Below are 17,874 nucleotides of genomic sequence, written 5' to 3'. Positions count from 1 at the left end.
TGTTTTATGATGGTGTTTTGAATTCTCAAAATGTTTCTTATTTTCTTTCTAGATAACATATTTGCAATAAAATCTTGGGCCAAAAGAAAATTTGGACTTGAAGAAAATAAAATCGATAAAAATTTTGGAATTCCAGAAGACTTTGACTACATAGACTAAAATGTCTGATGTTGGTAAAGGATCTATGTGCTTGTGAATATGTAAATTATTTATGTTATCCAACCAAGTGTACAGAATTGTCATTTACCGGTAATTGTGATGATCATTCTGTTAATTTTAAATAAAGTATAAGGTGTAGATGTTTTTCACACTTTTTGTTTGATGGAAAGCAGGATGGCAGCCATATCCCCACAGTGCTTGTCAAAGTAGGCCAGCTCCCTAAGTTAGGTTTACAAAGAATTTTTTTGAGGTCAGAAGCCATTATGACTTGATAACATTTTATAGTTCCATTCAATTATTAAATATTAAGAACTAAGGGTACTTTCGAAGGCTCTATTATACACATGCACTCATATAAACGCTTGGAAATAACTATAAAACTCTAGTTGCTGCTTTAGTATTTCTCAGTATTTAGTGGAAAATGTGTGTGATGAATTCTCAATATACTGCATCATATTTGCAAATTCCCACAAGGGAAAAAAAATACAGAAAGTTGCTCTTCCTCAAATTTAGAGTTATGTAGCAATTTCTCAGATATGAAAACTACTTTCTTTTGAATGTTTGGTGCCTTTCCATTTGTAAAGAACAAGCACGTGGCCCTTTGTCCTGATTTCTGCACATTTTGTAAGATGATATAGTGGTGTTAGTATACCACACATCACCAACTATAGTTTGGTGATATTATTTTTTCCAACTACCTAAGAAGCAGGTTAAAAATCACATATGTTCTGTGTATATATCTTTTTCCAGTTCAGCTTAGGCATTTAGAGTATTTGCAGGCACTCCAAGATAAACAGACGAACAAAAAAATAAAATCAAAACTCATCTATGCCTTAATTTTTTTTCACACTGTTCCAATTTTTATATTCTTTTAAGTAACTTGAATGAGATACTCCATATGTCTGAAATGACCCAAATGGCATTCAAGCCATTTGTAGTGAATCTGGCCTTTGTATTGCATGGGCCTACTTAATCATTTCCTGGAGGTGAGGGGGAGCCAATTGGTCCATCTTTGTTCTTGAGGCCAGTTTATGTTGTCTTAGGGCAACAGCTCCAAAGGAGAAAGTATTTGATGTAAGGGACAAAGGACAAAAAATAAAAATAACCCATCATAAGCCTTCCCATAAAACATTAACTGTGGGAATTCAAAAATTTCTCAGACCCAGTTTGCTTACTATTTATTAGAAAACTAGAGGACCGGTGCATTAATTCATGCACCAGTGGGGCCCCTCGGCCTGGCCTGTGGGATCAGGCCAAAACTGGCTCTCCGACATCCTCCAAGGGGTCCTGGATTGCAAGAGGGCACAGGCCAGGCCGAGGGATCCCACCGGTGCATGATCAGGGTAGGAAGACATGCAGGAGGTTGGCCAGCTGGGGAGGGACCACGGGAGGGCTCCAGGGCATGTCCAGTTCTTCTCACTCAGTCCTGATCAGCTGGACTCCAGCAGCAAGCTAACTTACCAGTCTGAGCATCTGCCCCCTGATGGTCAGTGCACGTCATAGTGAGTGGTTGAGCAGCCTTAGCATATCATTAGCATATTATGCTTTGATTGGTTGAATGGCTGACTGGTCAACCAGACACTTAGCATATTAGGCTTTTATTATATAGAATATGTTCTCTTGTTTAGAGAGAAGGTATGTATGTTCAAAAGGAAACCATTTGTAATGATTCCTAAAAGATTCTATTTCAGCAACATTTTTTTTTAATTGAGTCTATCTTATGGGGGTAGCATAAATGATGAGATGAGGTCTGTACATGAGCTAATGAGAGGCTGTGGTTCCCTCCTAAGCCAGTAGTGTTCTGGGAAATGTTTAAATTACTCCTTAAAAAGTGGGGACAGGGCCTTATTTATAGTAGTTTCTGCCTATTATGTGATATAAATAATTCCAGCATAGCCAATTTCCAATTATCAATGTGATGACAGTGCAGAGTGGGTAAAAGATGGCCAGTAGCACACCATTATATACATTTTTTTCTGCAATACAGGTACATTAGCTATAAATAATCTCAAGAGCAAAGGCAATGGTAAAATGTAAAATAGGTACATTTTTAATTTTAGTTCCATTTTTTAAATATATAATTCATTTTAGTTTCTGTAATTTAATATTTTTTAAATGTAATTTAATCTTTATTTATGGCTGTTTAACAGCTGGCTCACTCTGTTTCTTAACAGTTAGTTGGCTTGCCTACTCCAGCACTTCACTCCTCTTAATCTTTCAGAGTTGCTTTTGGGTTTGCTCTTTCCTGAAATTAGAGATACTAGTCAAGAATTCTAGGGGCATTAGTCCAGCCAAGCACTAGATAATCTGTAGTCCTGGGTTGGTTTTGTTATTGATCTGAAGACTGAGTACATTTCGTTGGACCTACAGTCAAATTACTAGTGATCCAGGATCAAATTTGATTCAGTAAATAATGTCATAATTGATACTCCTCATATCTTTTCAGTGAATTGTGAAGTTTAAAAGATACCTTATCAACCTTCACATGTAGTTATTTTTAAATCTCACAATTCTATTTTTAAATGATTCTAGGAAATATTTTATAGTCTTCTAGTTAGTTTCACAGTTGTTCACGGCCAGATCAGATCACTGAAATGTCCCTTCTGAAGTTGGGCTAGGACCAAAGCAATTCTAAGGAAGAATTGGAATGACTTTTCCCTCTGCCTTTTGCCACATCATTAATCTAATGGGATTACAAAGTTCTTGGCCTCTTTCAGAAATAGATGCTATTATCCTTTACTTTGTCCAACATGATTTTCTTTAAGGGATTAGAAAAAGAAATGAGTATATCTGGCAGCCAAGAAACCAGAACCACCCTAATCTTGAACAGAAAAGTCTAAATTGTAAAGCTGATAATACTGTCTTTTGAAAATATGATTGGAGTAGTTTAGAAAACAGTTTTCAGCTAATATGGCATAGTTTGGTAAGAGTGGTTACAGATAGTGGGGAAAATTATTTCCAAACTCCCTTTCAGGATATGTTTCCTGAATATATAACAGGAGGAAAAGTTAGTGCATTATGAAACACACACACACACACACACACACACACACACACACACACACACTACTTATTCCAGCTTGATTTTTTTAAAAAGTGATTATGAGAGATAGAGGTCAGGTAATATGATTGTCTTTGGAAGTACTCGTTGAATCTCAAGGCGAATTTGCCAAGATTGCCAGCTGCCACCTTGACAGCCAAATTCAAGGCCTGATCTCACAGTCCTTGAGCTAAGAATGTCTTTTTACTTTTTTAAATGATGTAAAAATAAACAGGAATAATGCAACATAGGCTGAATATTGCAACAAAGCCTAAACTATTATTGTCTGATCCTTTACAGAAGAAGTTTATCAGACTCCAGAATTTCAAAACCTGACAACCTGTGGGCTAGATAGGACCAACAAGAGGCATTTTATTCTGCCCTAACTATCTTTTTTCAAAACTGTGTTGCAACATATCCACATGTAAAATGTCATACACATTCAGATTTTCAGCTTCTTTTGGGAACTGGATGATGTGGCTACCAGAAGTCCTCCTTCTGCATGCAGCAAATTAACTAGAGGTGAGTGGGGCTGGAGCAATGGTTCATTTCTTAGAGCAATGCTAGCATGTAGCTTTCTTTTTTAAGTCCCAGTTTCATTCCAAGTTGACAGACTGACTTAAGATCAAACTTATAAGTTCAACTTTTCATATCCCAGGGAAAAAATACTGGTGCTGTTTTTTAAATTGAGATTATATTAAATTTCTTAATTAACATAGGAAGAACTGATAGTCTGATAAGACAGCCTATTCAAGAACAAGGAATGTCATTCCATTTGCTCAAGCATACTGTTGGGTTTTTCCAATAGTTTTATAGTTTGCTTCACATAGATTTCACACTTCTTAAGTATATTCTTAAGTATTTTATCTTTTCTGTTGCCATTATAAATGGATTTTTCTCTTTCATTTTATTTTCTAATTGGTTATAACATGTATCTGAAGACTATTGGTTTTGCATATTAATTTTAAATCCTGCTATCTTGTTAAATTGTTTTGTTTTTTGTTTTTTTACTTTTTTTTTTATTGCTTAAAGTATTACAAAGGGTATTACATATGTGTCCATTTTTTCCCCCCGCCCTAGACAGTCCCCTAGCCTCCCCTATCCCCCGGTGTCTTATGTCCATTGGTTATGCTTATATGCATGCATACAAGTCCTTTGGTTGATCTCTTACCCCCCTACCTCCTGCACCCACCCTCTCCGGCCTTCCCGCTGCAGTTTGACAATCTGTTTGAGGCAGCTCTGCCTCTGTATCTATTATTGTTCAAAAGTTTATAATGGTCTCTATTATCCATGAATGAGTGAGATCATGTGGTATTTTTCCTTCATTGACTGGCTTATTTCACTTAGCATAATGCTCTCCAGTTCCATCCATGCCGTTGCAAATGGTAAGAGTTCCTTCCTTTTTAGAGCAGCATAGTATTCCATCGTGTAGATGTACCACAGTTTTCTAATCCATTCATCTACTGATGGGCACTTAGGCTGTTTCCAGATCTTAGCTATGGTGAATTGTGCTGCTATGAACATGGGGGTGCATATATCCTTTCTGATTGGTGTTTCTGGTTTCTTGGGATATATTCCTAGAAGTGGGATCACAGGGTCAAATGGGAGTTCCATTTTCAGTTTTTTGAGGAAACTCCATACTGTCTTCCATAGTGGCTGTACCAAATTGTTTTTGTTTAAATTTGTTTTATAATTTATTTTCTGAGGGTTTTCGGTATCCTATTTTCAAATACACTATAGTTTAAATTTCTCTTTTCTATTTCTTATGTTCATAATTGGTTTTTATCTAATTGCATTGGCTAATGCCACTCGTAAAATTGTAGTATAGAGAACATCTCTGTCGTGTCTTTGACCTTAGTAGGAATGCTCTAAGGATTTCTGCATTAAGTAAAATCCTGGATTTTTATAATATGTAACTTATAATGTTAAGGAAGTAGTCATTTAGTCCAATTTTCTCAAGTATTTGTATAAGGAATGGTTGAATTTTTCATAGGCTTTTCCAGCCATCTCTGGAGATAAGCATACAATCTCCTTAAATCTATTAATAAGATGAATGTTATTAATATATTTCCTAACACTCAGCCATCCATAAATTTCAGACATAAAACCTACTTAGGTATGGTGAATTATTTTCTCAATGTGATGTTAGAGTCTATTTGCTGACATTTTATTTATAATTTTTGCATCAGTATTCATAAGTGCTGCTGGCCTATAATTTTTTTTAAATATTTTTATTGATTTCAGAGAGTAAGGGAGAGGGAGAGAGACAGAAACATCAATGATGAGAGAGAATTATTGATTGGCTGCCTCCTGCACATCCCCCCTGGGGATCGAGCCTGCAACCCAGGCTTATGCAATTGACCGGAATCAGACCTGGGACCCTTCAGTCCACAGGCCGATGCTCTAGCCATTGAGCCAAACCAGCTAGGGCTATAATTTTTTTTATGTACTATATTTACAGATTTGGATATCAGTATTATACTTCTTAAAAAAGATATCGAAGTTTTCCTTCCTTGGCTCTGAAACAATTTATGTGTCATTGGGATTATCTGGTCTCTAATGATACTCAATTATAATTTCAAACAAGAAAACCAAAAGTAGCTTCTTTTGTACATCTGGATCAACACTATTTTGTTTTTCATTTAACAGTTTGAAAAATTTCTTTTGTTCAAAAAGATTGTTTTACTTGTTATATACTCTTTCTTGATAAAGATATACTAAGATCATGGACATTTGGTTTGTTTCCAGTTTCATGTTATTTTAGACAGTATTTTCAAAGAACATTTTCAAACATAGCTGTTTGCATATTTGGGGGAGTTCTGAGGATGAATTCCTGGACATTCTCCCCCCAAAAGAGTCCCTGTTCATGAAGAATATGAGAAATATAACAGCTGAATTTTGTAGAAAAGCAGAGGAAGGGTAATAGCTTTGAGAACTTTTTAAATTGCTTTTTCCATGGATTTTCAGTAATATTTTCTTCAAAAGATTTACATAACACAGACAAAGTGTGGTGAAGGCCGTGGGTGGAAGAGGGGTGTGGGGTGGAGGGGCTTAATGGAGGGAAAAGGGGAATATCTGTAATTCTTTCAACAATAAAGATAAATTTTTAAAAAATATTTGTATAAAATGAGCTGGGAATCTATTATCAAAAACAGATTTGTAAAAAATACTGCCTTTTAGCTGGAATTTATTAATGAAAAGGAAAATTTATAATTACTGTTCAGTTGTCATTAGGCCAAAGATTGCTTTCATAAGTCCAAATGCTTTCTGAGAAACGTCTCTAAAACGTACCATGCCAATCTGGAGACCGGATATGCAGCAGAAAGGGTGTGTGCGTTTGCAAGCCTGCACTTGGAAGGCATCGTGTTTCTCATAACATTTAGAAAAGTAACTATGAGAACTTTTCATACACTTCAACTGAACAGATGTTGATATTTTTTTCTGTCCAGTTGTGGTGTTATCATGTTTAAGCATACTTCTTGCTTACATGTGTTTTCTGTGTTATGTGAGCTCTGGGGACCCACACCTGACTGAGTTTAACTTGCTTAGCAAGTTTCCATCTGAGCAGATTTGGTTTGATTCTTAGGTCAACTGGAAACAAATATTTAAGTACTAATAAAATTAGTTTGTATCTACAGGCCTGTTGGTTTGATTTTTAACAGGTAAAATTTAACTTTTAATAACAACAGTTCCCTTAATGGATCCAGAAAGATAACTTCCTTTTTGGGACAGTGTCAACATTTGCTGTAGCACAGCTTCAGGGAAGAGAGTACCTGGGTATCAGAATTATTTTGCATAACCATAACTGAAAGTATCTAAGAAGTTGCTTACCTTTCCTCCTATATGAACAGACCATTTACAATCACTGACAGCCACATTATATTGCAATGTTAACTATGTTGTAATAAGACCACTTGAAGAGTAGGTAGTAATACTGGAATGAAATATATTTTGAAGGGTCGGATGATTTTCTCCCTACCAGACAAAAGTTCCTTGTGAGGGCATGTTGATTTTTCATCTCTGAAGGCCCAGAGCACCTCACATAGTATTTGACACAAAAGAATTACAACTTCATAATCTCTTGCCTCAAATAGACTCTCAAGCATTGCTTATCAAGGCTTTTACTTAAAGTTATAATTGGCCTTTTTCCAGAAAGGCTATAAGGCAGCCCTTACTCTCAATCAGCTTTTCCTCTCAGTCTCTACAATTATTTAAAACATTTGCCATCCAGGCCCCTCTACTCAACCTCACTTTTCTCAATTTTCTCTGTTTAAAACCATTTAAAAAAAAAAAAAAGTTGAGCCCTTCAAGCATAATCTCAACTCCCTAGCCCTCCTTCCTAGAATTGTTTTCATTCCCATTTCCTGTTTAAGCCACCTCTCTCCTGTTGCCCAGGATCCAGCTCCCTCCTGGTTGCTTCAAGACCTTTGCTTCATCTTTCTCCTCTTCACCCCCTCACCCCATCCCCAATGTTTTCACTCTTTCTATTGCCTGATCTTTCTTAACACATCCCTACAGTGTTTCATCAAACTACATTTACCAGCTAGAATAAAATACCATTCCTTCCTTTTATATTCTGATGCCCTAGAGTTCAGCTAAATTGTTCAAGTCATTCCTTGGAATATGTTATTCACATTCATTCAACATACTTTGTCCTCCATTCATCAAATATATATATTTTTAAAGACCTGAGGATATGTTGTTACTGATTTCACAGAGAGGAAGGGGGAGGAGGGAGGAGAGAAAAGAGAGAGAGAGAGAAACATCATTGTGAGAGAGAAACAACAAATGGTTGCCTTCTATATAAACCCCAACTGGGGATTAAACCTACAACTGAGGTATGTGCCCTGATCCGGAATTGAACCCAAGACTTTTCAATGTATGGAACAACGCTCCAACAAACTGAGTCACATTGGCCTGGGCCATTCATTAATTCATTTGAATGTTCATTGAATAATCTCATATTTACTGGGCATTATACTAGACAAATTAATTCTATAGTCCTGGCCTCAAAGAATTTCAATCAAGTAAATAAGGCAGCCACACAAACAGGCATTACAAAGCCATGATGAAAGCCAAGGAGAGGATTGTACATGGTGTTATGGTAACACTGAAGAGGAGCGTGCACCTCACCAACCTAAACTCACACTCTAGGGTTTAGATCTATAGATTTAAAGTTGATGCTGGATGAGGTCTCCTTTGAAAATTATTCTTTCTATTTTGGAATCCAATTCTTGATATTTGTTTAATAAATTCATGCTGGGAAACACCATTGTATTTTAATAAGTAAACAATTTTAAATAGTAAGAAAAATATACATATATAAATTATTTTTTTATTATGAATAGGATTGTGGTGTTTTTATTTTTTATTTTTATTTTTTTTAATTTTGTTTTATTGCTTAAAGTATTACAAAGATTATTACATATATCTCCTTTTTTTCCCCCTTGACCTTCCCCTGGCCTCCCCTACCTGCCAGTATCTTGTGTCCATTGGTTATGCTTATATGCATGCATATAAGTCCTTCAGTTGATCTCTGGCCCCCCTCCCATCCTCCCTGGCCTTCCCGCTGTAGTTTGACAGTCTGTTCAATGCTGCTCTGCCTTTGTATCTATTTTTGTTGATCAGTTTATAATGGTCTTTATTATCCATAAATGAGTGAGATCATGTGGTATTTTTCTTTCATTGACTGGCTTATTTCACTTAGCAAAATGCTCTCCAGTTCCAGCCATGCTGTTGCAAATGGTAAGAATTCCTTCTTTTTTACAGCAACATAGTATTCCATTGTGTAGATGTACCACAGTTTTCTAATCCATTCATCTGCTGATGGGCACTTACATATATAAATTATTGCTATTCAAAGTTTCTACTGCCATATGCTTTCTATATATATAAAAGCCTAATATACAAATTGTCTCCATGGGAGTTTGGCCAGGAGACCGGGAGTTCGATCGCTCACTATTACGTGCACTGACCGTCTGGGAAGGGAGGCCCTGGCCAGCAGATCACTGGCCAGGCTTGGGGACACTACCCATGCTGAATTTCGTGCATCGGGCCTCCAGTCTTAATAAAGGTGAAAATAGTATATATACATTTATAATTGCTTGTATATATGCACACACAAAATGAAAGAATGTACAGGAAACTTATAAACAGTGGTTACCTATGTGAGAGGGGATTTTTTCTTTGTTCCTTTCTATAAACTTTATTTCAAACTCTGAATTACTTGTTCAAAAGATAAGTTATAGCAGAAATTCTAGAGGTCTCTGCAGCATCTGTCCACCACTTTCCCAATCTTATTTTCCATTTCTTGTAACACGAAACAAATCAAGCTAGTTCTGTCTCTTAATTAGAATCATTAGCATGCAAATTTTGCTCATCTGAGCTATTCATCAGGTATACCCTGTATCTAAGCCCATTTCTTCCGGGTCCAGCTCAGGTCCAACATCTTCATGAGGCCTCTGGCGATAATGCCAGCTCATGTGAAAACAGTGTGGAGTAGTGCGTTTGGAGTCAAACAAGTTTGGGTTCAAGTGGTGTGGGCTCTAACTGCTTGAATCTAGGCAAGCTACTAACATCCCTACACCTTCATGCCCACTTTCTTAAATGCAGATAGAACAATTGGCCTCACAGATGTTGAGTTGGGAGAATGGAATGAAATAATACAGACACAGCAATTAATGCTGTGATCTAGCCCTGAGTATGTGTTCAATGGGAGGTGGTTATATCACTCAGAACATTTTGGAAGTTCTTGCCAGGAGAAAATATTCTATGCAAATGCAATCACAGATGTGGATGTGAGGGCGATCTGGCTGAGACATCTGTCATCCTTTTGATCACCAAGGTTGATTCCAGGGATCTGCCTGGGCGGGTGTCCCCCTCCCTCACCAATCCATGTGCATCCCTCCCGAAGCTGTGTGCTCGGTGGAAGAGGACTGCCTTCCCCCCAGCGGAGAGGACTGGTCTTCGGTCAAGGGTATACGAGCAGCTGCACTCCCTTGCTAGAACCTCCAGATATGCTCTCAAATACAATGACAGGTGTCACTGCCTCCCAGGGCCTGGGCTCCACCAGACCTCACTCTCACCCTGGAGTCCTTGCTGCTGGGGAGCCTCCTTTCCCTGTTTCTCCTTCTCCCCTTCACCATGGCCTCCCAACCAGCAGCATCTATATTCAGGACACTGTCTACTCCTTCCAGGACAAGGGAAGGTGAGACAGGAATCCCAGAAGAGGGGACACATAATAGTAAAACACTATTCTGTATAATGGTCAGGGTCTGCGGTTAAATTTCTCACGTGTTCATGGGCTTCTTTGGCCATATCTGGAAATCTTGGAAATCTGAACCACCAGCTCTAAAATTGTTTCTATGGGAAACTATGTCCCAAGTGCCTAACAACTGACTTAGAAACCAACTATTGGAATGCAGCTTGTTCGGGGACTGTCTGCAGATCAACACTCATAACTCATGGTCAATGAAAAAGGAAATGACATTTATTCTGTTATTACTGAAACCTACCGCACATACATTTCTACAACTTTTTCTTGAGGACACCAACAAAAGTTATTTAAAATAGCAGCCCATAAACCCAGCAGATTGAACTGATGTTCTGGGTCTAATTCTATTTGAGCTCCTAACTTCAGCAACTCAGATGTGCGTGTTAGGTGTCTTTTAGAAGATTTAGGATTTAGTACGTGTAAGGAAGGCAGAAAGCGCCTTCCCTTCGCAGCACTCCCCTTGTGGTTATGTAACTGCTGCAGCAGCGTGCTCCCCGCCCCCTCCCTCCTCACAGCTTCTCTGCCCATGTATGGTAACTGTTCCACAGCAGCTCTTGGTACTGAAGTGAGCAAGTCGAACCCTTATTAGGATCCAAGCTTAAAAGTTAAACAGCCCAGGGGCTAAGATTAAGAATCTCCTATTTGTAGATACTATATGGGTCAACTAAACTGGGTTTGGGACCAAGTTATTCAGGAAGGAAGAAATATGAATATCAATGATCTATCTATATGAGGTTGGTGTCTTAACAGAAAACCAATCACTCGCCCTGTTTTAAGTGTATCCTGTCATGAGTGCCAAGAAAGCATTTTTTAAAAATTCTCTTATATTTCCATTTTGTGTAATCACCTCAAAGAGCATGAGGTATGCCTTTTCTCTCCCTTTTTTCCTTTTTTATGCCCTTGTGTGTATGTGGACAAAAGCAACTTCCATTGTACTCTTTGCTATTTATTCCAGGTTCACACTCAGTCCCTGAGTTACCCTCTCTTTTAAAATAGTTTCTTTAAAAGGGGTGTGGGGGGGGAGCACAATGAGGCAGCCTGTTAATTCTCTCTTTCCACCCCCTAACAAAGGCAGTTCTCAAAAAGGGTAGGGTATGAGCATTTACTATATCTCAATAAAGCTTATGAAGATACCTTACCCAGAGTGTTTGCCTTGTTCAAAAGATAGTTGTAACTTTTTAAGAATTATGAAAATTAAGCAAGCTGAAACATTTTTTTTACGAAAAAAAAATATCTTAGAACACCAGAGATCTCTAGTCACTTATGAAATGCCTCCTTTACCCCATTCACAAAGGTGATAACAAGGTCCAAGTCCTAAAGATAACAAATCTTGATGCACAAACTGAAATGGAAGTAGACACTTACATGTCAATAAGTGCTGTAATAAAATTTTTCCCAAGGTGCTGGGAGTCCGGGTGAATGAATAACTGCCCAGGGACAGTTCAAAAGACCTCATAGAGAAATGGCTGGTTCATTGGGCTGAGCCCTAGAGGCAAGGGGTCCTGAGCAGGGCAGTGAGGAGACAACCTGAGGGGGTGAATGTTGGTACTTTAATTCACTCTTGCAATCAATAAATCTTTATTGGGTGCTTATTAGGTGCTAAGGGTACAATGGTAAACATGTTTTGTGGAGATTACAGCTTAGTGTGGAAGACATTGAAAAAAATATATCATAGCAATTGCTACCATGACCAAAAATGCAGGGCGCTAAAAGTTTAACCAAGTGACCTTGTGGATCGGAGTGGGATGGTGCCGGTGTGCAGGTGTCAGGAAAGAAAACAAAATTAAAAACTAGACCTAAAGCTTCGTGGAGGTAGAGGGAACCATGCGTGTGAAGATTTCCCATGGGAAAAACATGCTTCGAAGGAGGAGGGGGCGGCAATGAGATAGCCCCACGCCCAGGAAAGGGAGTAGGTTGTAGGGGGGCCAGAGAAGTAGATCGATCCTTCAGGGTTTGTAGGAACTGTCACAGATTTGGGACTTTGTGGACAATGGAAAGCCATTGAGTAGTGTAAGCAAAAGAAATAACATGATTAGATCTGGATTTTTAAAATGTGACCACTGTGTCGAGTAGTGACCACAAAACTTTTTAAATCATGTATCTCTATCCTATATAATAAAAGGCTAATATGCAAATCGACTGAACGGTGGAACGACTGGTTGCTATGATGCACACTGACCACCAGGGGGCAGATACTCAATGCAGGAACTGCCCCCTATTGGTCAGTGTGCTCCCACAGGGGGAGCGCTGCTCAGCCAGAAGTCAGACTCACAGGCTGGCGAACACAGCGGGGGTGGCGGAAGCCTCTCCCGCCTCCACAGCAGCGCTAAGGATGTCTGAGGATGGCTTAGGCCCTCCTAAACCATCAGTTGGACATCCCCCGAGGGCTCCTGGACTGCTAGAGGGTGTAGGCCAGGCTGAGGGACCTCCCCCCCGCCCCCCGATCCTGAGTGCACAAATTTTGTGCACTGGGCCTCTAGTCAATAATAAAACATTAAAAACCTGCATACTAATTACAGGTATGTTTGTTATTAAAGAATATTATGTGTTATACAAAATATGGAAAAGCAGTCATTTTAAAGAATGTGATAAATAGAAGCCCTGAGACTTTCTTCCCACACCCAACAGCTTGCCCGTGCACTCTGCAGGGGCAGGTCCCATTTGGGAGGCTGCTACTGTGGGGTGTGGAAGGGGAGCAGGACTAGGGGTAGGGAGACAGGTTATGTTTAGGTGATAATACAGGTGAGAAGTGGTGGGAGGCTTCGGTTGGGCAGGAATGGGAGAGGTAGACAGATTTGATTTTTAAAATATATTTTTTATTGATTTCAGAGAGGAATGGCAAGGGAGAAATAGAAATATCAGTGATGAGAAAGAAGTCATTGATCAGCTGCCTCCTGCACGCCCCCTACTGTGGATCGAGCCCTCTACCTGAGCATGTGCCCCAACTGGGAATCAAACCATGACCTCTTGGTTCATAGGTCAACGCTCAACCACTGAGCCGTGACAGCTGGGCAAGGTAGGCGGGTTGTAAACATCTTTTGCAGGTTGAATAGAGAAGACTTGATGATTGGTTAGATGGGATGGAGGTGGGGGTGGAGGCTGAGGAAGGAACACAGTGTTAAAGGTAACTGCTGGTTTCTGGTGTAACTTCTCAAATGGTGATGTCATCTTGAACTTTAAAATAAGTTGAATAAAAAAGTCTGCCATTTAAATTTTGGAGGGAAAAAAAAGGAAGAGCTCTTACAGTCATTTGTGGTGTGTGTATGTGTGTGTGTGTGTGTGTGTGTCTATGTTAATTGTTGGTTTTTGTGAGAGGGATTTCTTCTAACCCTCAAGTGTTCTGTTCTTATCTTTTATCCAAGGAGAGGAAATTCCAAAATAAAGCCAAAATTTCTAAGGCTCCACCTTTCTCTCCCTTGCTTGCTCTCTTGCTTGCCCTCTTGCTTTCTCTCTTGGTATTGACTACCTTCTGAGTTGTAAAAATTCAGGAATACTGCCCTGGCTGGTGTAGCCCAGTTGGTGGCCTTCGTTCCAAGCACCGAAGGGTTGGCGGTTTGATTCCCAGTCAGGGTACATGTCCAGGTTTTGGGCTCAATCCCCGTGTAGGAGGCAGCCTTATTATTTGAAGTTTTGATTGTGACATATAATTAAATTACATATAAATTATGACTCTGCCTTTTCCCACTGATCCATTTTATGACACTTAGTACATTTTCAGAACCACTTCATTCTATTCTCAACATGTAATACACTGAAAGCAATGCTATTCACACATTCCCACAAACATTTTAAAAATGGAGGAGGCTCTCCCTCCTGGGAGCACACAACCACACCTTTCTTTCCCCCCTCAGGCTTGCATTTCTCAAACTCTAGGAGACTCCACAAGACTTGCAACCAGGGGAGCAATGAGCAGTGGCACCTCATCCTGTGCTAAGCCCCTGAACCTGTCTCTAAGGCCCCCTTTCCCCTGACTTTCCAATGAGCCAAAGCAGACCCGTCTAGGCTCTCTCCTGTTGCTTCTTCTATCCTAGGCCCTTCCTTGTTTCACTGTCACCAGCTTTCATAAACATACTCTCAAAATCAATCAATCAGCCCTAGCTGGTTTGGCTCAGTGGTTAGAGCGTCAGACTGCAGACTGAATGGTCCCAGGTTTGATTCCGGTCAAGGGCACATGCCCAGGTTCCGGGCTCGATTCCCAGTTGGGGGCGTGCAGGAGGCAGCCGATCAATGATTCTCTATCATCATTGATGTTTCTATCTCTGTCTCCCTCTCCCTTCCTCTCTGAAATAAATAACAATATATTTTAAAAAATCAATCAATAGAATAAAATAATTTTAAAAATAAAAAATGGAGGAATCATGGTTAGTCTCATATGTAGATGGCAAGCATCTGCCAGAGAACTAGCTGGAAATCCCCTCCTTAAGGAAGCCCTTGGCTCAGCACTTACCTGTAGGCAAGTGTCAGCTGCAGCTACTCTTGAAAAACCACAAGTACTTATAGTGATTATGAGGATCCAAAAAGATAACAGATAGAGATCATTCTGTAAACTGTAAGTTCGTATATGAATGTACATTAATGCCTTTAAAACAAAATTATCTTTAAGTACTCCTGAAGTAGCAACTTCTATAGAAATGGAACACATCAATAAATGAAACATGAGGCGTTGTCATAGCCACAGTTCTCTGCCAAATTAAAAGTCTGCTTTGGACGGTTTTGAGTTGGGAATGATATTTAGGATGAAAACACAATGGAGGGTCTCAAAAACTAAAAAATGGAACTGCCTATGACCCAGCAATAGCACTTCTAGGTGTATATCCAAAGAAACCCAAAACACTAATTTGAAAATTATATTCATTGCAGCATAACTTACAATAGCCAAGATATGGAAGCAACCCAAGGGCCCATTAATAGACAAGTGGATAAAACAGTTGTGGTACAAAATTGGTAGTTACAAAATAGTCACTGGGATGTAAAGTACAGCTTAGGGAATACAGCCAATAATATTGTAATAATTATGTTGCTAGGCAGATATTGGAAATATTGGGGCGAATACTTTCTAAAAGATGTGATTGTCTAACCAATACATTGTACACCTGAAACTAATCCAAAATATTATTAAATATAAACAGAAATAGAAAAATAAAATAATTTTAGAAACATAAAAATGTTTGGTACATATATATGATGGAATATTCCTTGGCCATGAAAAAAGAATGAAATTTTACCATTTGCAACAGCGTGGATGGACCTAGAGGATATTATGGTAGTGAAATAAGTCAATCAGAGAAAGACAAATACCATATGATTGCACTCATATATGGAATCAAAACAACAAAGTAAACGAACAAACAAAATTGAAATAGACTCAGACAGAGATCGGACTGGTGGTTGCCAAAGAGGAGGGGTATTGGGGGACTGGGTGGAAAAAGTGAAGGGATTAAGAAGTTCGCATTGGCAGTTAACAAAACAGTCACGGGATGTCGAGTACAGCCTGGGAAGTGTGGTCAATAATATTGTAATAATTATGTATGGTGCCAGGTGGGTACTGGAAGTATGGGGGGGGCGGGGTTCTGTGTAAGGTACATGATTGGCCACTATGCTGTACATCTGAAACTTATACAAAATAGTGCTGAATGTAAACTCTGGCCTTACAGTAACAATTTTAAAAATAGGTTTTTCTATACCCTGTTAGATGTTCATAATTACTCTGCTCCACATTCTTAGCTATGAAAATTAGTAAGCAAGCCACAGACTTGGGCCTGCTCCATGGTCCTAAAGTACAGAGGGATGTTATCTATGAACTTAGAAAAGGCCTGGCTGGTTTTCTCCAGAGAAGAGAGTTCGAGTAACACTTGAACTAATTTCAAAGAAATACAACTTTATATATACTTGACAACTACTTTGGAGAAAGAAGGGTTTTCTTTAATCAGTTAGATATCTAAAAATCATTTGTAATGATCACATTCGTTGTTTGTGTTTAGAAACCACTGCTGAAATTGTGATCGGAAGTTATAGTTGGGTTCTTTATCTCACTTTTCAGGCGTGGCCTGTGCTCGCTGGTTAAGTGGCAGCCCCATACAGCAGAAATCCCGGCTTTTGTTTCAATGTCCTGAGCCCTAGAAAGGGTAGTCAATTCCTGGTTATAGGTAAGCTGCTGGTTTAAATGCCAAGGGGTACAGGGAGGATCAGTGGTCATAGTCAAAACGTCTTGGCCAGAAACATGGATGGAAGACTTCCCTGCTATTTAAAAGAAACTCACCCAGGCTGAGAGGAAAAGGGAATAGAGGAACAGTGGGGCCCCTGAGAGTTGAGGGGTCCTGTACTCTGCTTCTTAGCTGTACTGCTAAGGACAAGGCAAGACCCCAGAGAGAACTGGTGCTATGAAGTATGTAGTTGGGCAAGGATCCCCATGTCCAAACATGGCCCTGAGGCAGCCAAGAGGTCCAGACCTGAGCAGGCATCTTTGCAGCAGATCCCTTCTGTGAACAGAGGACCAGATGCGCATGCCCCTGAAACTATGTAAGCCCCTGGAGCGTTGGCACAGCCTTAGGAAACAGGGAGGGAGAGCCTCAGAAAGGGTGGGGTTAAATCTCCTATCTATAGGATGGCTCTTGAAATGAAAAATAAAATTCTGTTTCTTGCAAAAGTGAGTTTGGGGACTGAGATGAATAACCACTACAAAGGGCAAGCTCTTTTTTTTTTTTTTTTTTTTTTGTATAAAGTGAAGAAATACACTTTAGTGTAGCATGTCCAGACAATTGTATACATTCCAGAACAGTAGGGTATGAGTGAGTGAAGGTTAACTCTGCCAGCATGCTAAAATGAGAAGACACAGAAGGGCTTTTCAGTGCCAAGTCAGAGTCATTCAAACAGTTAACTGAGATGGGATTGAAAAGCTTGCATAGGCCCGGCCGGCGTGGCTCAGTAGTTGAGCCTTGACCTACGAATGAGGAGGTCACTGGTTTGATTCCCGGCCAGGGCACATGCCCGAGTTGTGGGTTCGATCCCCAGTGTGGGGCATGCAGGAGGCAGCTGATCAATGATCCCCTCTCATCACTGATGTTTCTCTCTCTCTCCCTCTCCCTTCCTCTTGGAAATCAATAAAAAAATAAAAATAAAAACAAAAGCTTGTATAGGATTGGGACTTTTGACAGGTATAGCAAAGAGCCTGATGGGATTTTAGGCTTCAGAGACCGCTTACCCTGTAAAACTCAATTTTATTTCTATTTTCCCAAAAGATGCTATCGAGGTGAAATGGGGACCTGTAGCTCCAAGAAACAGGGGGAGGTCAGGCCTTTTCTATGCAGTTCCTCTTTGACTAGCCAGAGAGCACCTGGAAGGCCACCTTCCCCCAGATGTCTGGTGGTCGCTACCAAATGAGCGCAGCCAGAAGGCAGGCCTG

General features: G+C 39.6%; 1 protein-coding gene across 2 annotated transcripts in view; it reads left to right on the top strand.

Moving 5' to 3' along the window:
• MND1 (meiotic nuclear divisions 1) overlaps nt 1–16,619 on the top strand; it is a 72,480-nt gene extending 55,861 nt beyond the window's left edge. Inside the window, exon 8 of one of the 2 annotated variants that reach the window (XM_059695310.1) lies at nt 16,513–16,619. In XM_059695310.1, the coding sequence (XP_059551293.1) occupies nt 16,513–16,592 (80 nt within the window). In that variant the 3' untranslated portion in view covers nt 16,593–16,619. Of the gene's footprint in view, nt 1–52; nt 298–16,512 lie in introns of those variants that run through there. The other variant, XM_059695309.1, reaches the window with a different exon arrangement.
• Nucleotides 16,620–17,874: the final 1,255 nt, after the last annotated feature.

Source organism: Myotis daubentonii, chromosome 5 (assembly GCF_963259705.1).
Source record: "Myotis daubentonii chromosome 5, mMyoDau2.1, whole genome shotgun sequence".
Classification (NCBI taxonomy): domain Eukaryota; kingdom Metazoa; phylum Chordata; class Mammalia; order Chiroptera; family Vespertilionidae; genus Myotis; species Myotis daubentonii.
Note: the sequence above shows the minus strand (reverse complement) of the source record. Positions and strands in the feature narration are given on the sequence as shown.